Raw genomic sequence first — 26,590 nt, 5'->3', positions numbered from 1 at the left:
GTGTCTCTCTTGTTGTGATGTGTGTTTTGTCCAACATTTTGTGTCAAGTTCGTGATAAGAGACGGACCAAGGCGCAGCGTGTGCTGAGTTCCACATCTTTTAAATAAGTGAAACTTCTTAAAAAAAAAACTAAAAAAAACAACGAAACGTGAAAGTAGTGTTGCCACATACACAAAACAATATCCCACAACACAGGTGGGAAAAGGGCTACCTAAATATGATCCCCAATTAGAGGCAACGATTACCAGCTGCCTCTAATTGGGAACCACACAAAACACCAACATAGAAATATAGAATTAGAACACCCCCAAGTCACGCCCTGACCTACTACACCATAGAGAACCAAGGGCTCTCTATGGTCAGGGTGTGACGGCCTGCCTAGTTAAATAAAGGTTAAATAATAAATAGAAGAGAGGAGAGGAACACTATCACTCCTTTCATTCTCCTGCCCCTCTGACTCTTCCTCTTCCATATGTAACCTTTACTAAACAGTCAGGTCAGAGGGTTTCTTATAGAGCAGTATAACTCTGGGCTGTGATCTACTCACCCGTAGAGCTCTTCATCCTCTGGGCTGGGGCGTAACAGGATCTTAGGAGTGGTCTTTGCTGACGCTGGAAAACAACAAACACATATGGATTAACACATCGAAACAAATAGTGACGGGTGAGTTCTCATCAATGACCACTCGGACTCGTTGGCTACATACTCATTCAGTGAAGGACAATGTCAGGTTGAAAAGCAGTAGTCTAAAAATCAGGGTACTAATGTTATAAGATTACATTTAAACAGGGCCTCGGTAGGATTTGACAGGGCCTAGGTAGGATTTGAGGCCACTTGTTCTTGATGCATTGCAATGTGGGTAAAATATGCATTGTGGGTACCTTGTGGCTCGTCGAGGCGTGGTGGACCCGCTGATTCCAGGTTAGCAGGGCCTGGGGCGGGGGGGTCCTGTAGAGGGGGAACCCTGAAAGGTGAGGCCATAGCCGACATCTTGGCTACCCTTGGAGAGTCTTCCAAGCTGGTTAGAGGTCTGGGTGGGAAGGACACACTGGACAGGTTGGAAACAGGAACAATACTGGAACAGTAACTCTACCTGATCTATACTAGAACAATACTGGAACAGTAACTCTACCTGATCTATACTAGAACAATACTGGAACAGTAACTCTACCTGACCTATACTACAACAATACTGGAACAGTACCTCTACCTGACCTACAGTATACTGGAACAATACTGGAACAGTAACTCTACCTGATCTATACTGGAACAATACTGGAACAGTACCTCTACCTGACCTACAGTATACTAGAACAATAATGGAACAGTACCTCTACCTGACCTACAGAATACTAGAACAATACTGGAACAGTACCTCTACCTGATCTATACTGGAACAATACTGGAACAGTACCTCTACCTGACCTAAAGTATACTAGAACAATACTGGAATAGTAACTCTACCTGATCTATACTGGAACAATACTGGAACTGTAACTCTACCTGATCTATACTAGAACAATACTGGAACAGTACCTCTACCTGATCTATACTGGAACAATACTGGAACAGTAACTCTACCTGATCTATACTAGAACAATACTGGAACAGTACCTCTACCTGACCTATACTAGAACAATACTGGAACAGTAACTCTACCTGACCTACAGTATACTAGAACAATACTGGAACAGTACCTCTACCTGATCTATACTAGAACAATACTGGAACAGTAACTCTACCTGATCTATACCAGAACAATACTGGAACAGTAACTCTACCTGATCTATACTAGAACAATACTGGAACAGTAACTCTACCTGACCTACAGTATACTAGAACAATACTGGAACAGTACCTCTACCTGACCTACAGTATACTAGAACAATACTGGAACAGTAACTCTACCTGACCTACAGTATACTAGAACAATACTGGAACAGTACCTCTACCTGACCTACAGTATACTAGAACAATACTGGAACAGTACCTCTACCTGACCTACAGTATACTAGAACAATACTGGAACAGTAACTCTACCTGATCTATACTAGAACAATACTGGAACAGTACCTCTACCTGATCTATACTGGAACAATACTGGAACAGTAACTCTACCTGATCTATACTAGAACAATACTGGAACAGTACCTCTACCTGACCTATACTAGAACAATACTGGAACAGTAACTCTACCTGATCTATACTGGAACAATACTGGAACAGTACCTCTACCTGACCTACAGTATACTAGAACAATACTGGAACAGTACCTCTACCTGACCTACAGTATACTAGAACAATACTGGAACAGTAACTATACCTGATCTATACTGGAACAATACTGGAACAGTAACTCTACCTGACCTACAGTATACTAGAACAATAATGGAACAGTAACTCTACCTGATCTATACTAGAACAATACTGGAACAGTAACTCTACCTGATCTATACTGGAACAATACTGGAACAGTAACTCTACCTGACCTACAGTATACTAGAACAATACTGGAACAGTACCTCTACCTGACTTACAATATACTAGAACAATACTGGAACAGTAACTCTACCTGATCTATACTGGAACAATACTGGAACAGTAACTCTACCTGACCTACAGTACACTAGAACAATACTGGAACAGTAACTCTACCTGATCTATACTGGAAAAATACTGGAACAGTACCTCTACCTGATCTATACTAGAACAATACTGGAACAGTAACTCTACCTGACCTACAGTATACTAGAACAATACTGGAACAGTACCTCTACCTGACCTACAGTATACTAGAACAATACTGGAACAGTAACTCTACCTGATCTATACTAGAACAATACTGGAACAGTAACTCTACCTGATCTATACTAGAACAATACTGGAACAGTAACTCTACCTGACCTACAGTATACTAGAACAATACTGGAACAGTAACTCTACCTGATCTATACTAGAACAATACTGGAACAGCAACTCTACCTGATCTATACTAGAACAATACTGGAACAGTACCTCTACCTGACCTACGGTATACTAGATCAATACTGGAACAGTAACTCTACCTGATCTATACTAGAACAATACTGGAACAGTACCGCTACCTGACCTACAGTATACTAGAACAATACTGGAACAGTAACTCTACCTGATCTATACTAGAACAATACTGGAACAGTACCTCTACCTGACCTACAGTATACTAGAACAGTAATGGAACAGTAACTCTACGTGACCTACAGTATACTAGATCAATACTGGAACAGTAACTCTACCTGATCTATACTGGAACAATACTGGAACAGTAACTCTACCTGATCTATACTAGAACAATACTGGAACAGTACCTCTACCTGACCTACAGTATACTAGAACAATACTGGAACAGTAAGTCTACCTGATCTATACTAGAACAATACTGGAACAGTACCTCTACCTGACCTACAGTATACTAGAACAATAATGGAACAATAACTCTACCTGACCTACAGTATACTAGATCAATACTGGAACAGTAACTCTACCTGATCCATACTGGAACAATACTGGAACAGTAACTCTACCTGACCTACAGTATACTAGATCAATACTGGAACAGTAACTTTACCTGATCTATACTGGAACAATACTGGAACAGTAACTCTACCTGATCTATACTAGAACAATACTGGAACAGTACCTCTACCTGACCTACAGTATACTAGAACAATACTGGAAAAGTAACTCTACCTGATCTATACTAGAACAATACTGGAACAGTACCTCTACCTGACCTACAGTATACTAGAACAATAATGGAACAGTAACTCTACCTGATCTATACTAGAACAATACTGGAACAGTAACTCTACCTGATCTATACTAGAACAATACTGGAACAGTAACTCTACCTGATCTATACTGGAACAATACTGGAACAGTACCTCTACCTGACCTACAGTATACTAGAACAATAATGGAACAATAACTCTACCTGACCTACAGTATACTAGAACAATACTGGAACAGTACCTCTACCTGACCTACAGTATACTAGAACAATACTGGAACAGTACCTCTACCTGACCTACAGTATACTAGAACAATACTGGAACAGTAACTCTACCTGATCTATACTAGAACAATACTGGAACAGTACCTCTACCTGATCTATACTGGAACAATACTGGAACAGTAACTCTACCTGATCTATACTAGAACAATACTGGAACAGTACCTCTACCTGACCTATACTAGAACAATACTGGAACAGTAACTCTACCTGATCTATACTGGAACAATACTGGAACAGTACCTCTACCTGACCTACAGTATACTAGAACAATACTGGAACAGTACCTCTACCTGACCTACAGTATACTAGAACAATACTGGAACAGTAACTATACCTGATCTATACTGGAACAATACTGGAACAGTAACTCTACCTGACCTACAGTATACTAGAACAATAATGGAACAGTAACTCTACCTGATCAATACTAGAACAATACTGGAACAGTACCTCTACCTGACCTACAGTATACTAGAACAATACTGGAACAGTACCTCTACCTGATCTATACTAGAACAATACTGGAACAGTAACTCTACCTGATCTATACTGGAACAATACTGGAACAGTAACTCTACCTGACCTACAGTATACTAGAACAATACTGGAACAGTAACTCTACCTGATCTATACTAGAACAATACTGGAACAGTAACTCTACCTGATCTATACTAGAACAATACTGGAAGAGTACCTCTACCTGACCTACAGTATACTAGATCAATACTGGAACAGTAACTCTACCTGATCTATACTAGAACAATACTGGAACAGCAACTCTACCTGATCTATACTGGAACAATACTGGAACAGTACCTCTACCTGACCTACAGTATACTAGAACAATACTGGAATAGTACCTCTACCTGACTTACAATATACTAGAACAATACTGGAACAGTAACTCTACCTGATCTATACTGGAACAATACTGGAACAGTAACTCTACCTGACCTACAGTACACTAGAACAATACTGGAACAGTAACTCTACCTGATCTATACTGGAAAAATACTGGAACAGTATCTCTACCTGATCTATACTAGAACAATACTGGAACAGTAACTCTACCTGACCTACAGTATACTAGAATAATACTGGAACAGTACCTCTACCTGACCTACAGTATACTAGAACAATACTGGAACAGTAACTCTACCTGATCTATACTAGAACAATACTGGAACAGTAACTCTACCTGATCTATACTAGAACAATACTGGAACAGTAACTCTACCTGACCTACAGTATACTAGAACAATACTGGAACAGTAACTCTACCTGATCTATACTAGAACAATACTGGAACAGCAACTCTACCTGATCTATACTAGAACAATACTGGAACAGTACCTCTACCTGACCTATACTAGAACAATACTGGAACAGTACCGCTACCTGACCTACAGTATACTAGAACAATACTGGAACAGTAACTCTACCTGATCTATACTAGAACAATACTGGAACAGTACCTCTACCTGACCTACAGTATACTAGAACAGTAATGGAACAGTAACTCTACGTGACCTACAGTATACTAGATCAATACTGGAACAGTAACTCTACCTGATCTATACTGGAACAATACTGGAACAGTAACTCTACCTGATCTATACTAGAACAATACTGGAACAGTACCTCTACCTGACCTACAGTATACTAGAACAATACTGGAACAGTAAGTCTACCTGATCTATACTAGAACAATACTGGAACAGTACCTCTACCTGACCTACAGTATACTAGAACAATAATGGAACAGTAACTCTACCTGACCTACAGTATACTAGATCAATACTGGAACAGTAACTCTACCTGATCTATACTGGAACAATACTGGAACAGTAACTCTACCTGACCTACAGTATACTAGATCAATACTGGAACAGTAACTTTACCTGATCTATACTGGAACAATACTGGAACAGTACCTCTACCTGACCTACAGTATACTAGAACAATACTGGAACAGTACCTCTACCTGACCTCGTATACTAGAACAATACTGGAACAGTAACTCTACCTGATCTATACTAGAACAATACTGGAACAGTACCTCTACCTGACCTACAGTATACTAGAACAATACTGGAACAGTAACTCTACCTGATCTATACTAGAACAATACTGGAACAGTAACTCTACCTGATCTATACTAGAACAATACTGGAACAGTAACTCTACCTGACCTACAGTATACTAGAACAATACTGGAACAGTAACTCTACCTGATCTATACTAGAACAATACTGGAACCGTAACTCTACCTGACCTACAGTATACTAGAACAATAATGGAACAGTAACTCTACCTGACCTACAGTATACTAGATCAATACTGGAACAGTACCTCTACCTGACCTACAGTATACTGGAACAATACTGGAACAGTAACTCTACCTGATCTATACTAGAACAATAATGGAACAGTACCTCTACCTGACCTACAGTATACTAGAACAATACTGGAACAGTACCTCTACCTGATCTATACTAGAACAATACTGGAACAGTACCTCTACCTGACCTACAGTATACTAGAACAATACTGGAACAGTAACTCTACCTGATCTATACTAGAACAATACTGGAACAGTACCTCTACCTGACCTACAGTATACTAGAACAATACTGGAACAGTAACTCTACCTGATCTATACTAGAACAATACTGGAACAGTACCTCTACCTGACCTACAGTATACTAGAACAATACTGGAACAGTACCTCTACCTGATCTATACTAGAACAATACTGGAACAGTAACTCTACCTGATCTATACTAGAACAATACTGGAACAGTAACTCTACCTGATCTATACTAGAACAATACTGGAACAGTACCTCTACCTGATCTATACTAGAACAATACTGGAACAGTACCTCTACCTGATCTATACTCGAACAATACTGTAACAGTAACTCTACCTGACCTACAGTATACTAGAACAATACTGGAACAGTAACTCTACCTGATCTATACTAGAACAATACTGGAAGAGTACCTCTACCTGACCTACAGTATACTAGATCAATACTGGAACAGTAACTCTACCTGATCTATACTAGAACAATACTGGAACAGTAACTCTACCTGATCTATACTGGAACAATACTGGAACAGTACCTCTACCTGACCTACAGTATACTAGAACAATAATGGAACAATAACTCTACCTGACCTACAGTATACTAGATCAATACTGGAACAGTAACTCTACCTGATCTATACTAGAACAATACTGGAACAGTACCTCTACCTGACCTACAGTATACTAGAACAATAATGGAACAGTAACTCTACCTGATCTATACTAGAACAATACTGGAACAGTAACTCTACCTGATCTATACTAGAACAATACTGGAACAGTAACTCTACCTGATCTATACTGGAACAATACTGGAACAGTACCTCTACCTGACCTACAGTATACTAGAACAATACTGGAACAGTACCTCTACCTGACCTACAGTATACTAGAACAATACTGGAACAGTAACTCTACCTGATCTATACTAGAACAATACTGGAACAGTACCTCTACCTGACCTACAGTATACTAGATCAATACTGGAACAGTAACTCTACCTGATCTATACTGGAACAATACTGGAACAGTACCTCTACCTGACCTACAGTATACTAGAACAATACTGGAACAGTAACTCTACCTGATCTATACTAGAACAATACTGGAACAGTAACTCTACCTGACCTACAGTATACTAGAACAATACTGGAACAGTACCTCTACCTGACCTACAGTATACTAGAACAATACTGGAACAGTAACTCTACCTGATCTATACTAGAACAATACTGGAACAGTACCTCTACCTGACCTACAGTATACTAGAACAATAATAGAACAGTAACTCTACCTGACCTACAGTATACTAGATCAATACTTGAACAGTAACTCTACCTGATCTATACTGGAACAATACTGGAACAGTAACTCTACCTGACCTACAGTATACTAGATCAATACTGGAACAGTAACTCTACCTGATCAATACTAGAACAATACTGGAACAGTACCTCTACCTGACCTACAGTATACTAGAACAATACTGGAACAGTACCTCTACCTGATCTATACTAGAACAATACTGGAACAGTAACTCTACCTGATCTATACTAGAACAATACTGGAACAGTACCTCTACCTGACCTACAGTATACTAGAACAATACTGGAACAGTAACTCTACCTGATCTATACTAGAACAATACTGGAACAGTAACTCTACCTGATCTATACTAGAACAATACTGGAACAGTAACTCTACCTGACCTACAGTATACTAGAACAATACTGGAACAGTAACTCTACCTGATCTATACTAGAACAATACTGGAACCGTAACTCTACCTGACCTACAGTATACTAGAACAATAATGGAACAGTAACTCTACCTGACCTACAGTATACTAGATCAATACTGGAACAGTACCTCTACCTGACCTACAGTATACTGGAACAATACTGGAACAGTAACTCTACCTGATCTATACTAGAACAATAATGGAACAGTACCTCTACCTGACCTACAGTATACTAGAACAATACTGGAACAGTACCTCTACCTGATCTATACTAGAACAATACTGGAACAGTACCTCTACCTGACCTACAGTATACTAGAACAATACTGGAACAGTAACTCTACCTGATCTATACTAGAACAATACTGGAACAGTACCTCTACCTGACCTACAGTATACTAGAACAATACTGGAACAGTAACTCTACCTGATCTATACTAGAACAATACTGGAACAGTACCTCTACCTGACCTACAGTATACTAGAACAATACTGGAACAGTACCTCTACCTGATCTATACTAGAACAATACTGGAACAGTAACTCTACCTGATCTATACTAGAACAATACTGGAACAGTAACTCTACCTGATCTATACTAGAACAATACTGGAACACTACCTCTACCTGATCTATACTAGAACAATACTGGAACAGTACCTCTACCTGATCTATACTCGAACAATACTGGAACAGTAACTCTACCTGACCTACAGTATACTAGAACAATACTGGAACAGTAACTCTACCTGATCTATACTAGAACAATACTGGAAGAGTACCTCTACCTGACCTACAGTATACTAGATCAATACTGGAACAGTAACTCTACCTGATCTATACTAGAACAATACTGGAACAGTAACTCTACCTGATCTATACTGGAACAATACTGGAACAGTACCTCTACCTGACCTACAGTATACTAGAACAATAATGGAACAATAACTCTACCTGACCTACAGTATACTAGATCAATACTGGAACAGTAACTCTACCTGATCTATACTAGAACAATACTGGAACAGTACCTCTACCTGACCTACAGTATACTAGAACAATAATGGAACTGTAACTCTACCTGATCTATACTAGAACAATACTGGAACAGTAACTCTACCTGATCTATACTAGAACAATACTGGAACAGTACCTCTACCTGACCTACAGTATACTAGAACAATACTGGAACAGTACCTCTACCTGACCTACAGTATACTAGAACAATACTGGAACAGTAACTCTACCTGATCTATACTAGAACAATACTGGAACAGTACCTCTACCTGACCTACAGTATACTAGATCAATACTGGAACAGTAACTCTACCTGATCTATACTGGAACAATACTGGAACAGTACCTCTACCTGACCTACAGTATACTAGATCAATACTGGAACAGTAACTCTACCTGATCTATACTAGAACAATACTGGAACAGTAACTCTACCTGATCTATACTAGAAGAATACTGGAACAGTAACTCTACCTGATCTATACTAGAACAATACTGGAACAGTAACTCTACCTGATCTATACTAGAACAATACTGGAACAGTACCTCTACCTGACCTACAGTATACTAGATCAATACTGGAACAGTAACTCTACCTGATCTATACTGGAACAATACTGGAACAGTACCTCTACCTGACCTACAGTATACTAGACCATACTGGAACAGTAACTCTACCTGATCTATACTAGAACAATACTGGAACAGTAACTCTACCTGATCTATACTAGATCAATACTGGAACAGTAACTCTACCTGATCTATACTAGAACAATACTGGAACAGTAACTCTACCTGATCTATACTAGAACAATACTGGAACAGTAACTCTACCTGACCTACAGTATACTAGAACAATACTGGAACAGTAAGTCTACCTGATCTATACTAGAACAATACTGGAACAGTACCTCTACCTGACCTACAGTATACTAGAACAATAATAGAACAGTAACTCTACCTGACCTACAGTATACTAGATCAATACTTGAACAGTAACTCTACCTGATCTATACTGGAACAATACTGGAACAGTAACTCTACCTGACCTACAGTATACTAGATCAATACTGGAACAGTAACTCTACCTGATCAATACTAGAACAATACTGGAACAGTACCTCTACCTGACCTACAGTATACTAGAACAATACTGGAACAGTACCTCTACCTGATCTACACTAGAACAATACTGGAACAGTAACTCTACCTGACCTATACTAGAACAATACTGGAACAGTAACTCTACCTGATCTATACTAGAACAGTACTGGAACAGTACCTCTACCTGACCTATAGTATACTAGAACAATAATGGAACAGTAACTCTACCTGAACTACAGTATACTAGATCAGTACTGGAACAGTAACTCTACCTGATCTATACTAGAACAATACTGGAACAGTAACTCTACCTGACCTACAGTATACTAGAACAATACTGAAACAGTACCTCTACCTGACCTACAGTATACTAGAACAATACTGGAACAGTAACTCTACCTGATCTATACTAGAACAATACTGGAACAGTAACTCTACCTGATCTATACTAGAACAATACTGGAACAGTAACTCTACCTGACCTACAGTATACTAGAACAATACTGGAACAGTAACTCTACCTGATCTATACTAGAACAATACTGGAACCGTAACTCTACCTGACCTACAGTATACTAGAACAATAATGGAACAGTAACTCTACCTGACCTACAGTATACTAGATCAATACTGGAACAGTAACTCTACCTGACCTACAGTATACTGGAACAATACTGGAACAGTAACTCTACCTGATCTATACTAGAACAATAATGGAACAGTACCTCTACCTGACCTACAGTATACTAGAACAATACTGGAACAGTACCTCTACCTGATCTATACTAGAACAATACTGGAACAGTACCTCTACCTGACCTACAGTATACTAGAACAATACTGGAACAGTAACTCTACCTGATCTATACTAGAACAATACTGGAACAGTACCTCTACCTGACCTACAGTATACTAGAACAATACTGGAACAGTAACTCTACCTGATCTATACTAGAACAATACTGGAACAGTACCTCTACCTGACCTACAGTATACTAGAACAATACTGGAACAGTACCTCTACCTGATCTATACTAGAACAATACTGGAACAGTAACTCTACCTGATCTATACTAGAACAATACTGGAACAGTAACTCTACCTGATCTATACTAGAACAATACTGGAACAGTACCTCTACCTGATCTATACTAGAACAATACTGGAACAGTACCTCTACCTGATCTATACTCGAACAATACTGGAACAGTAACTCTACCTGACCTACAGTATACTAGAACAATACTGGAACAGTAACTCTACCTGATCTATACTAGAACAATACTGGAAGAGTACCTCTACCTGACCTACAGTATACTAGATCAATACTGGAACAGTAACTCTACCTGATCTATACTAGAACAATACTGGAACAGTAACTCTACCTGATCTATACTGGAACAATACTGGAACAGTACCTCTACCTGACCTACAGTATACTAGAACAATAATGGAACAATAACTCTACCTGACCTACAGTATACTAGATCAATACTGGAACAGTAACTCTACCTGATCTATGCTGGAACAATACTGGAACTGTAACTCTACCTGACCTACAGTATACTAGATCAATACTGGAACAGTAACTTTACCTGATCTATACTGGAACAATACTGGAACAGTAACTCTACCTGACCTATACTAGAACAATATTGGAACAGTACCTCTACCTGACCTACAGTATACTAGAACAATACTGGAAAAGTAACTCTACCTGATCTATACTAGAACAATACTGGAACAGTACCTCTACCTGACCTACAGTTTACTAGAACAATAATGGAACTGTAACTCTACCTGATCTATACTAGAACAATACTGGAACAGTAACTCTACCTGATCTATACTAGAACAATACTGGAACAGTACCTCTACCTGACCTACAGTATACTAGAACAATACTGGAACAGTACCTCTACCTGACCTACAGTATACTAGAACAATACTGGAACAGTAACTCTACCTGATCTATACTAGAACAATACTGGAACAGTACATCTACCTGACCTACAGTATACTAGATCAATACTGGAACAGTAACTCTACCTGATCTATACTGGAACAATACTGGAACAGTACCTCTACCTGACCTACAGTATACTAGATCAATACTGGAACAGTAACTCTACCTGATCTATACTAGAACAATACTGGAACAGTAACTCTACCTGATCTATACTAGAAGAATACTGGAAAAGTAACTCTACCTGATCTATACTAGAACAATACTGGAACAGTAACTCTACCTGATCTATACTAGAACAATACTGGAACAGTACCTCTACCTGACCTACAGTATACTAGATCAATACTGGAACAGTAACTCTACCTGATCTATACTGGAACAATACTGGAACAGTACCTCTACCTGACCTACAGTATACTAGATCAATACTGGAACAGTAACTCTACCTGATCTATACTAGAACAATACTGGAACATGTAACTCTACCTGATCTATACTAGATCAATACTGGAACAGTAACTCTACCTGATCTATACTAGAACAATACTGGAACAGTAACTCTACCTGATCTATACTAGAACAATACTGGAACAGTAACTCTACCTGACCTACAGTATACTAGAACAATACTGGAACAGTAAGTCTACCTGATCTATACTAGAACAATACTGGAACAGTACCTCTACCTGACCTACAGTATACTAGAACAATAATAGAACAGTAACTCTACCTGACCTACAGTATACTAGATCAATACTTGAAGAGTAACTCTACCTGATCTATACTGGAACAATACTGGAACAGTAACTCTACCTGACCTACAGTATACTAGATCAATACTGGAACAGTAACTCTACCTGATCTATACTAGAACAATACTGGAACAGTAACTCTACCTGACCTATACTAGAACAATACTGGAACAGTAACTCTACCTGATCTATACTAGAACAGTACTGGAACAGTACCTCTACCTGACCTACAGTATACTAGAACAATAATGGAACAGTAACTCTACCTGACCAACAATATACTAGATCAGTACTGGAACAGTAACTCTACCTGATCTATACTAGAACAATACTGGAACAGTAACTCTACCTGACCTACAGTATACTAGAACAATACTGAAACTGTACCTCTACCTGACCTACAGTATACTAGAACAATACTGGAACAGTAACTCTACCTGATCTATACTATAACAATACTGGAACAGTAACTCTACCTGATCTATACTAGAACAATACTGGAACAGTACCTCTACCTGACCTACAGTATACTAGAACAATACTGGAACAGTAACTCTACCTGATCTATACTAGAACAATACTGGAACAGTAACTCTACCTGATCTATACTAGAACAATACTGGAACAGTAACTCTACCTGACCTACAGTATACTAGAACAATAATAGAACAGTAACTCTACCTGACCTACAGTATACTAGATCAATACTTGAACAGTAACTCTACCTGATCTATACTGGAACAATACTGGAACAGTAACTCTACCTGACCTACAGTATACTAGATCAATACTGGAACAGTAACTCTACCTGATCAATACTAGAACAATACTGGAACAGTACCTCTACCTGACCTACAGTATACTAGAACAATACTGGAACAGTACCTCTACCTGATCTATACTAGAACAATACTGGAACAGTAACTCTACCTGATCTATACTAGAACAATACTGGAACAGTACCTCTACCTGACCTACAGTATACTAGAACAATACTGGAACAGTAACTCTACCTGATCTATACTAGAACAATACTGGAACCGTAACTCTACCTGACCTACAGTATACTAGAACAATAATGGAACAGTAACTCTACCTGACCTACAGTATACTAGATCAATACTGGAACAGTACCTCTACCTGACCTACAGTATACTGGAACAATACTGGAACAGTAACTCTACCTGATCTATACTAGAACAATAATGGAACAGTACCTCTACCTGACCTACAGTATACTAGAACAATACTGGAACAGTACCTCTACCTGATCTATACTAGAACAATACTGGAACAGTACCTCTACCTGACCTACAGTATACTAGAACAATACTGGAACAGTAACTCTACCTGATCTATACTAGAACAATACTGGAACAGTACCTCTACCTGACCTACAGTATACTAGAACAATACTGGAACAGTAACTCTACCTGATCTATACTAGAACAATACTGGAACAGTACCTCTACCTGACCTACAGTATACTAGAACAATACTGGAACAGTACCTCTACCTGATCTATACTAGAACAATACTGGAACAGTAACTCTACCTGATCTATACTAGAACAATACTGGAACAGTAACTCTACCTGATCTATACTAGAACAATACTGGAACAGTACCTCTACCTGATCTATACTAGAACAATACTGGAACAGTACCTCTACCTGATCTATACTCGAACAATACTGGAACAGTAACTCTACCTGACCTACAGTATACTAGAACAATACTGGAACAGTAACTCTACCTGATCTATACTAGAACAATACTGGAAGAGTACCTCTACCTGACCTATAGTATACTAGATCAATACTGGAACAGTAACTCTACCTGATCTATACTAGAACAATACTGGAACAGTAACTCTACCTGATCTATACTGGAACAATACTGGAACAGTACCTCTACCTGACCTACAGTATACTAGAACAATAATGGAACAATAACTCTACCTGACCTACAGTATACTAGATCAATACTGGAACAGTAACTCTACCTGATCTATACTAGAACAATACTGGAACAGTACCTCTACCTGACCTACAGTATACTAGAACAATAATGGAACTGTAACTCTACCTGATCTATACTAGAACAATACTGGAACAGTAACTCTACCTGATCTATACTAGAACAATACTGGAACAGTACCTCTACCTGACCTACAGTATACTAGAACAATACTGGAACAGTACCTCTACCTGACCTACAGTATACTAGAACAATACTGGAACAGTACCTCTACCTGATCTATACTAGAACAATACTGGAACAGTACCTCTACCTGATCTATACTCGAACAATACTGGAACAGTAACTCTACCTGACCTACAGTATACTAGAACAATACTGGAACAGTAACTCTACCTGATCTATACTAGAACAATACTGGAAGAGTACCTCTACCTGACCTATAGTATACTAGATCAATACTGGAACAGTAACTCTACCTGATCTATACTAGAACAATACTGGAACAGTAACTCTACCTGATCTATACCGGAACAATACTGGAACAGTACCTCTACCTGACCTACAGTATACTAGAACAATAATGGAACAGTAAGTCTACCTGATCTATACTAGAACAATACTGGAACAGTACCTCTACCTGACCTACAGTATACTAGATCAATACTGGAACAGTAACTCTACCTGATCTATACTGGAACAATACTGGAACAGTACCTCTACCTGACCTACAGTATACTAGATCAATACTGGAACAGTAACTCTACCTGATCTATACTAGAACAATACTGGAACAGTAACTCTACCTGATCTATACTAGAAGAATACTGGAACAGTAACTCTACCTGATCTATACTAGAACAATACTGGAACAGTAACTCTACCTGATCTATACTAGAACAATACTGGAACAGTACCTCTACCTGACCTACAGTATACTAGATCAATACTGGAACAGTAACTCTACCTGATCTATACTGGAACAATACTGGAACAGTACCTCTACCTGACCTACAGTATACTAGACCATACTGGAACAGTAACTCTACCTGATCTATACTAGAACAATACTGGAACAGTAACTCTACCTGATCTATACTAGATCAATACTGGAACAGTAACTCTACCTGATCTATACTAGAACAATACTGGAACAGTAACTCTACCTGATCTATACTAGAACAATACTGGAACAGTAACTCTACCTGACCTACAGTATACTAGAACAATACTGGAACAGTAAGTCTACCTGATCTATACTAGAACAATACTGGAACAGTACCTCTACCTGACCTACAGTACACTAGAACAATAATAGAACAGTAACTCTACCTGACCTACAGTATACTAGATCAATACTTGAACAGTAACTCTACCTGATCTATACTGGAACAATACTGGAACAGTAACTCTACCTGACCTACAGTATACTAGATCAATACTGGAACAGTAACTCTACCTGATCAATACTAGAACAATACTGGAACAGTACCTCTACCTGACCTACAGTATACTAGAACAATACTGGAACAGTACCTCTACCTGATCTACACTAGAACAATACTGGAACAGTAACTCTACCTGACCTATACTAGAACAATACTGGAACAGTAACTCTACCTGATCTATACTAGAACAGTACTGGAACAGTACCTCTACCTGACCTATAGTATACTAGAACAATAATGGAACAGTAACTCTACCTGACCTACAGTATACTAGATCAGTACTGGAACAGTAACTCTACCTGATCTATACTAGAACAATACTGGAACAGTAACTCTACCTGACCTACAGTATACTAGAACAATACTGAAACAGTACCTCTACCTGACCTACAGTATACTAGAACAATACTGGAACAGTAACTCTACCTGATCTATACTAGAACAATAATGGAACAGTAACTCTACCTGATCTATACTAGAACAATACTGGAACAGTAACTCTACCTGACCTACAGTATACTAGAACAATACTGGAACAGTAACTCTACCTGATCTATACTAGAACAATACTGGAACCGTAACTCTACCTGACCTACAGTATACTAGAACAATAATGGAACAGTAACTCTACCTGACCTACAGTATACTAGATCAATACTGGAACAGTAACTCTACCTGACCTACAGTATACTGGAACAATACTGGAACAGTAACTCTACCTGATCTATACTAGAACAATAATGGAACAGTACCTCTACCTGACCTACAGTATACTAGAACAATACTGGAACAGTACCTCTACCTGATCTATACTAGAACAATACTGGAACAGTACCTCTACCTGACCTACAGTATACTAGAACAATACTGGAACAGTAACTCTACCTGATCTATACTAGAACAATACTGGAACAGTACCTCTACCTGACCTACAGTATACTAGAACAATACTGGAACAGTAACTCTACCTGATCTATACTAGAACAATACTGGAACAGTACCTCTACCTGACCTACAGTATACTAGAACAATACTGGAACAGTACCTCTACCTGATCTATACTAGAACAATACTGGAACAGTAACTCTACCTGATCTATACTAGAACAATACTGGAACAGTAACTCTACCTGATCTATACTAGAACAATACTGGAACAGTACCTCTACCTGATCTATACTAGAACAATACTGGAACAGTACCTCTACCTGATCTATACTCGAACAATACTGGAACAGTAACTCTACCTGACCTACAGTATACTAGAACAATACTGGAACAGTAACTCTACCTGATCTATACTAGAACAATACTGGAAGAGTACCTCTACCTGACCTACAGTATACTAGATCAATACTGGAACAGTAACTCTACCTGATCTATACTAGAACAATACTGGAACAGTAACTCTACCTGATCTATACTGGAACAATACTGGAACAGTACCTCTACCTGACCTACAGTATACTAGAACAATAATGGAACAATAACTCTACCTGACCTACAGTATACTAGATCAATACTGGAACAGTAACTCTACCTGATCTATGCTGGAACAATACTGGAACTGTAACTCTACCTGACCTACAGTATACTAGATCAATACTGGAACAGTAACTTTACCTGATCTATACTGGAACAATACTGGAACAGTAACTCTACCTGACCTATACTAGAACAATATTGGAACAGTACCTCTACCTGACCTACAGTATACTAGAACAATACTGGAAAAGTAACTCTACCTGATCTATACTAGAACAATACTGGAACAGTACCTCTACCTGACCTACAGTTTACTAGAACAATAATGGAACTGTAACTCTACCTGATCTATACTAGAACAATACTGGAACAGTAACTCTACCTGATCTATACTAGAACAATACTGGAACAGTACCTCTACCTGACCTACAGTATACTAGAACAATACTGGAACAGTACCTCTACCTGACCTACAGTATACTAGAACAATACTGGAACAGTAACTCTACCTGATCTATACTAGAACAATACTGGAACAGTACCTCTACCTGACCTACAGTATACTAGATCAATACTGGAACAGTAACTCTACCTGATCTATACTGGAACAATACTGGAACAGTACCTCTACCTGACCTACAGTATACTAGATCAATACTGGAACAGTAACTCTACCTGATCTATACTAGAACAATACTGGAACAGTAACTCTACCTGATCTATACTAGAAGAATACTGGAACAGTAACTCTACCTGATCTATACTAGAACAATACTGGAACAGTAACTCTACCTGATCTATACTAGAACAATACTGGAACAGTACCTCTACCTGACCTACAGTATACTAGATCAATACTGGAACAGTAACTCTACCTGATCTATACTGGAACAATACTGGAACAGTACCTCTACCTGACCTACAGTATACTAGATCAATACTGGAACAGTAACTCTACCTGATCTATACTAGAACAATACTGGAACATGTAACTCTACCTGATCTATACTAGATCAATACTGGAACAGTAACTCTACCTGATCTATACTAGAACAATACTGGAACAGTAACTCTACCTGATCTATACTAGAACAATACTGGAACAGTAACTCTACCTGACCTACAGTATACTAGAACAATACTGGAACAGTAAGTCTACCTGATCTATACTAGAACAATACTGGAACAGTACCTCTACCTGACCTACAGTATACTAGAACAATAATAGAACAGTAACTCTACCTGACCTACAGTATACTAGATCAATACTTGAAGAGTAACTCTACCTGATCTATACTGGAACAATACTGGAACAGTAACTCTACCTGACCTACAGTATACTAGATCAATACTGGAACAGTAACTCTACCTGATCAATACTAGAACAATACTGGAACAGTACCTCTACCTGACCTACAGTATACTAGAACAATACTGGAACAGTAACTCTACCTGATCTATACTAGAACAATACTGGAACAGTACCTCTACCTGACCTACAGTATACTAGAACAATACTGGAACAGTAACTCTACCTGATCTATACTAGAACAATACTGGAACAGTAACTCTACCTGATCTATACTAGAACAATACTGGAACAGTACCTCTACCTGACCTACAGTATACTAGAACAATACTGGAACAGTAACTCTACCTGATCTATACTAGAACAATACTGGAACAGTAACTCTACCTGATCTATACTAGAACAATACTGGAACAGTAACTCTACCTGACCTACAGTATACTAGAACAATACTGGAAAAGTAACTCTACCTGATCTATACTAGAACAATACTGGAACAGTAACTCTACCTGACCTACAGTATACTAGAACAATAATGGAACAGTAACTCAACCTGACCTACAGTATACTAGATCAATACTGGAACAGTAACTCTACCTGACCTACAGTATACTGGAACAATACTGGAACAGTAACTCTACCTGATCTATACTAGAACAATAATGGAACAGTACCTCTACCTGACCTACAGTATACTAGAACAATACTGGAACAGTACCTCTACCTGATCTATTCTAGAACAATACTGGAACAGTACCTCTACCTGACCTACAGTATACTAGAACAATACTGGAACAGTAACTCTACCTGATCTATACTAGAACAATACTGGAACAGTACCTCTACCTGACCTACAGTATACTAGAACAATACTGGAACAGTAACTCCACCTGATCTATACTAGAACAATACTGGAACAGTACCTCTACCTGACCTACAGTATACTAGAACAATACTGGAACAGTACCTCTACCTGATCTATACTAGAACAATACTGGAACAGTAACTCTACCTGATCTATACTAGAACAATACTGGAACAGTAACTCTACCTGATCTATACTAGAACAATACTGGAACAGTACCTCTACCTGATCTATACTAGAACAATACTGGAACAGTACCTCTACCTGATCTATACTCGAACAATACTGGAACAGTAACTCTACCTGACCTACAGTATACTAGAACAATACTGGAACAGTAACTCTACCTGATCTATACTAGAACAATACTGGAAGAGTACCTCTACCTGACCTACAGTATACTAGATCAATACTGGAACAGTAACTCTACCTGATCTATACTAGAACAATACTGGAACAGTAACTCTACCTGATCTATACTGGAACAATACTGGAACAGGACCTCTACCTGACCTACAGTATACTAGAACAATACTGGAACAGTACCTCTACCTGACTTACAATATACTAGAACAATACTGGAACAGTAACTCTACCTGATCTATACTGGAACAATACTGGAACAGTAACTCTACCTGACCTACAGTACACTAGAACAATACTGGAACAGTAACTCTACCTGATCTATACTGGAAAAATACTGGAACAGTACCTCTACCTGATCTATACTAGAACAATACTGGAACAGTAACTCTACCTGACCTACAGTATACTAGAACAATACTGAAACAGTACCTCTACCTGGCCTACAGTATACTAGAACAATACTGGAACAGTAACTCTACCTGATCTATACTAGAACAATACTGGAACAGTAACTCTACCTGATCTATACTAGAACAATACTGGAACAGTAACTCTACCTGATCTATACTAGAACAATACTGGAACAGTAACTCTACCTGACCTACAGTATACTAGATCAATACTGGAACAGTAACTCTACCTGATCTATACTGGAACAATACTGGAACAGTACCTCTACCTGACCTACAGTATACTAGATCAATACTGGAACAGTAACTCTACCTGATCTATACTAGAACAATACTGGAACATGTAACTCTACCTGATCTATACTAGATCAATACTGGAACAGTAACTCTACCTGATCTATACTAGAACAATACTGGAACAGTAACTCTACCTGATCTATACTAGAACAATACTGGAACAGTAACTCTACCTGACCTACAGTATACTAGAACAATACTGGAACAGTAAGTCTACCTGATCTATACTAGAACAATACTGGAACAGTACCTCTACCTGACCTACAGTATACTAGAACAATAATAGAACAGTAACTCTACCTGACCTACAGTATACTAGATCAATACTTGAAGAGTAACTCTACCTGATCTATACTGGAACAATACTGGAACAGTAACTCTACCTGACCTACAGTATACTAGATCAATACTGGAACAGTAACTCTACCTGATCAATACTAGAACAATACTGGAACAGTACCTCTACCTGACCTACAGTATACTAGAACAATACTGGAACAGTACCTCTACCTGATCTATACTAGAACAATACTGGAAGAGTACCTCTACCTGACCTACAGTATACTAGATCAATACTGGAACAGTAACTCTACCTGATCTATACTAGAACAATACTGGAACAGTAACTCTACCTGATCTATACTGGAACAATACTGGAACAGTACCTCTACCTGACCTACAGTATACTAGAACAATAATGGAACAATAACTCTACCTGACCTACAGTATACTAGATCAATACTGGAACAGTAACTTTACCTGATCTATACTGGAACAATACTGGAACAGTAACTCTACCTGACCTATACTAGAACAATATTGGAACAGTACCTCTACCTGACCTACAGTATACTAGAACAATACTGGAAAAGTAACTCTACCTGATCTATACTAGAACAATACTGGAACAGTACCTCTACCTGACCTACAGTTTACTAGAACAATAATGGAACTGTAACTCTACCTGATCTATACTAGAACAATACTGGAACAGTAACTCTACCTGATCTATACTAGAACAATACTGGAACAGTACCTCTACCTGACCTACAGTATACTAGAACAATACTGGAACAGTACCTCTACCTGACCTACAGTATACTAGAACAATACTGGAACAGTAACTCTACCTGATCTATACTAGAACAATACTGGAACAGTACCTCTACCTGACCTACAGTATACTAGATCAATACTGGAACAGTAACTCTACCTGATCTATACTGGAACAATACTGGAACAGTACCTCTACCTGACCTACAGTATACTAGATCAATACTGGAACAGTAACTCTACCTGATCTATACTAGAACAATACTGGAACAGTAACTCTACCTGATCTATACTAGAAGAATACTGGAACAGTAACTCTACCTGATCTATACTAGAACAATACTGGAACAGTAACTCTACCTGATCTATACTAGAACAATACTGGAACAGTACCTCTACCTGACCTACAGTATACTAGATCAATACTGGAACAGTAACTCTACCTGATCTATACTGGAACAATACTGGAACAGTACCTCTACCTGACCTACAGTATACTAGATCAATACTGGAACAGTAACTCTACCTGATCTATACTAGAACAATACTGGAACATGTAACTCTACCTGATCTATACTAGATCAATACTGGAACAGTAACTCTACCTGATCTATACTAGAACAATACTGGAACAGTAACTCTACCTGATCTATACTAGAACAATACTGGAACAGTAACTCTACCTGACCTACAGTATACTAGAACAATACTGGAACAGTAAGTCTACCTGATCTATACTAGAACAATACTGGAACAGTACCTCTACCTGACCTACAGTATACTAGAACAATAATAGAACAGTAACTCTACCTGACCTACAGTATACTAGATCAATACTTGAAGAGTAACTCTACCTGATCTATACTGGAACAATACTGGAACAGTAACTCTACCTGACCTACAGTATACTAGATCAATACTGGAACAGTAACTCTACCTGATCAATACTAGAACAATACTGGAACAGTACCTCTACCTGACCTACAGTATACTAGAACAATACTGGAACAGTACCTCTACCTGATCTACACTAGAACAATACTGGAACAGTAACTCTACCTGACCTATACTAGAACAATACTGGAACAGTAACTCTACCTGATCTATACTAGAACAGTACTGGAACAGTACCTCTACCTGACCTATAGTATACTAGAACAATAATGGAACAGTAACTCTACCTGACCTACAGTATACTAGATCAGTACTGGAACAGTAACTCTACCTGATCTATACTAGAACAATACTGGAACAGTAACTCTACCTGACCTACAGTATACTAGAACAATACTGAAACAGTACCTCTACCTGACCTACAGTATACTAGAACAATACTGGAACAGTAACTCTACCTGATCTATACTATAACAATAATGGAACAGTAACTCTACCTGATCTATACTAGAACAATACTGGAACAGTACCTCTACCTGACCTACAGTATACTAGAACAATACTGGAACAGTAACTCTACCTGATCTATACTAGAACAATACTGGAACAGTAACTCTACCTGATCTATACTAGAACAATACTGGAACAGTAACTCTACCTGACCTACAGTATACTAGAACAATACTGGAACAGTAACTCTACCTGATCTATACTAGAACAATACTGGAACCGTAACTCTACCTGACCTACAGTATACTAGAACAATAATGGAACAGTAACTCTACCTGACCTACAGTATACTAGATCAATACTGGAACAGTAACTCTACCTGACCTACAGTATACTGGAACAATACTGGAACAGTAACTCTACCTGATCTATACTAGAACAATAATGGAACAGTACCTCTACCTGAACAACAGTATACTAGAACAATACTGGAACAGTACCTCTACCTGATCTATACTAGAACAATACTGGAACAGTACCTCTACCTGACCTACAGTATACTAGAACAATACTGGAACAGTAACTCTACCTGATCTATACTAGAACAATACTGGAACAGTACCTCTACCTGACCTACAGTATACTAGAACAATACTGGAACAGTAACTCTACCTGATCTATACTAGAACAATACTGGAACAGTACCTCTACCTGACCTACAGTATACTAGAACAATACTGGAACAGTACCTCTACCTGATCTATACTAGAACAATACTGGAACAGTAACTCTACCTGATCTATACTAGAACAATACTGGAACAGTAACTCTACCTGATCTATACTAGAACAATACTGGAACAGTACCTCTACCTGATCTATACTAGAACAATACTGGAACAGTACCTCTACCTGATCTATACTCGAACAATACTGGAACAGTAACTCTACCTGACCTACAGTATACTAGAACAATACTGGAACAGTAACTCTACCTGATCTATACTAGAACAATACTGGAAGAGTACCTCTACCTGACCTACAGTATACTAGATCAATACTGGAACAGTAACTCTACCTGATCTATACTAGAACAATACTGGAACAGTAACTCTACCTGATCTATACTGGAACAATACTGGAACAGTACCTCTACCTGACCTACAGTATACTAGAACAATAATGGAACAATAACTCTACCTGACCTACAGTATACTAGATCAATACTGGAACAGTAACTTTACCTGATCTATACTGGAACAATACTGGAACAGTAACTCTACCTGATCTATACTAGAACAATACTGGAACAGTACCTCTACCTGACCTACAGTATACTAGAACAATAATGGAACAATAACTCTACCTGACCTACAGTATACTAGATCAATACTGGAACAGTAACTTTACCTGATCTATACTGGAACAATACTGGAACAGTAACTCTACCTGATCTATACTAGAACAATATTGGAACAGTACGTCTACCTGACCTACAGTATACTAGAACAATACTGGAAAAGTAACTCTACCTGATCTATACTAGAACAATACTGGAACAGTACCTCTACCTGACCTACAGTATACTAGAACAATAATGGAACTGTAACGCTACCTGATCTATACTAGAACAATACTGGAACAGTAACTCTACCTGATCTATACTAGAACAATACTGGAACAGTACCTCTACCTGACCTACAGTATACTAGAACAATACTGGAACAGTACCTCTACCTGACCTACAGTATACTAGAACAATACTGGAACAGTAACTCTACCTGATCTATACTAGAACAATACTGGAACAGTACCTCTACCTGACCTACAGTATACTAGATCAATACTGGAAAAGTAACTCTACCTGATCTATACTGGAACAATACTGGAACAGTACCTCTACCTGACCTACAGTATACTAGATCAATACTGGAACAGTAACTCTACCTGATCTATACTAGAACAATACTGGAACAGTAACTCTACTTGATCTATACTAGAAGAATACTGGAACAGTAACTCTACCTGATCTATACTAGAACAATACTGGAACAGTACCTCTACCTGATCTATACTAGAACAATACTGGAACAGTACCTCTACCTGACCTACAGTATACTAGATCAATACTGGAACAGTAACTCTACCTGATCAATACTAGAACAATACTGGAACAGTACCTCTACCTGACCTACAGTATACTAGAACAATACTGGAACAGTACCTCTACCTGATCTATACTAGAACAATACTGGAACAGTAACTCTACCTGATCTATACTGATCAATACTGGAACAGTAACTCTACCTGATCTATACTAGAACAGTACTGGAACAGTACCTCTACCTGACCTACAGTATACTAGAACAATACTGGAACAGTAACTCTACCTGATCTATACTAGAACAATACTGGAACAGTACCTCTACCTGACCTACAGTATACTAGAACAATACTGGAACAGTAACTCTACCTGATCTATACTAGAACAATACTGGAACAGTAACTCTACCTGATCTATACTAGAACAATACTGGAACAGTACCTCTACCTGACCTACAGTATACTAGAACAATACTGGAACAGTAACTCTACCTGATCTATACTAGAACAATACTGGAACAGTAACTCTACCTGATCTATACTAGAACAATACTGGAACAGTAACTCTACCTGACCTACAGTATACTAGAACAATACTGGAAAAGTAACTCTACCTGATCTATACTAGAACAATACTGGAACAGTAACTCTACCTGACCTACAGTATACTAGAACAATAATGGAACAGTAACTCAACCTGACCT

At 38.4% G+C, this 26,590-nt stretch overlaps 1 protein-coding gene across 4 annotated transcripts in view; it reads right to left on the bottom strand.

Annotated features, from left to right (window-relative positions):
* The window catches only part of tjp2b (tight junction protein 2b (zona occludens 2)), a 302,522-nt gene that overhangs the window by 42,299 nt on the left and 233,633 nt on the right, over positions 1-26,590 (bottom strand). For all 4 annotated transcript variants that reach the window (XM_082961546.1, XM_082961549.1, XM_082961548.1 and 1 more), the window contains 2 exons: positions 882-1,030; positions 548-611 (listed from right to left, as the gene is read on the bottom strand). In XM_082961546.1, the coding sequence (XP_082817672.1) occupies positions 548-611; positions 882-1,030 (213 nt within the window). The remainder of the gene's footprint in view (positions 1-547; positions 612-881; positions 1,031-26,590) is intronic.

The sequence above is a fragment of the Salmo salar genome, chromosome 15, assembly GCF_965601325.2.
Source record: "Salmo salar chromosome 15, fSalSal1, whole genome shotgun sequence".
Classification (NCBI taxonomy): domain Eukaryota; kingdom Metazoa; phylum Chordata; class Actinopteri; order Salmoniformes; family Salmonidae; genus Salmo; species Salmo salar.
The sequence above is the reverse complement of the archived record's forward strand: the minus strand, read 5'-3'. Positions and strand labels throughout refer to the sequence as shown.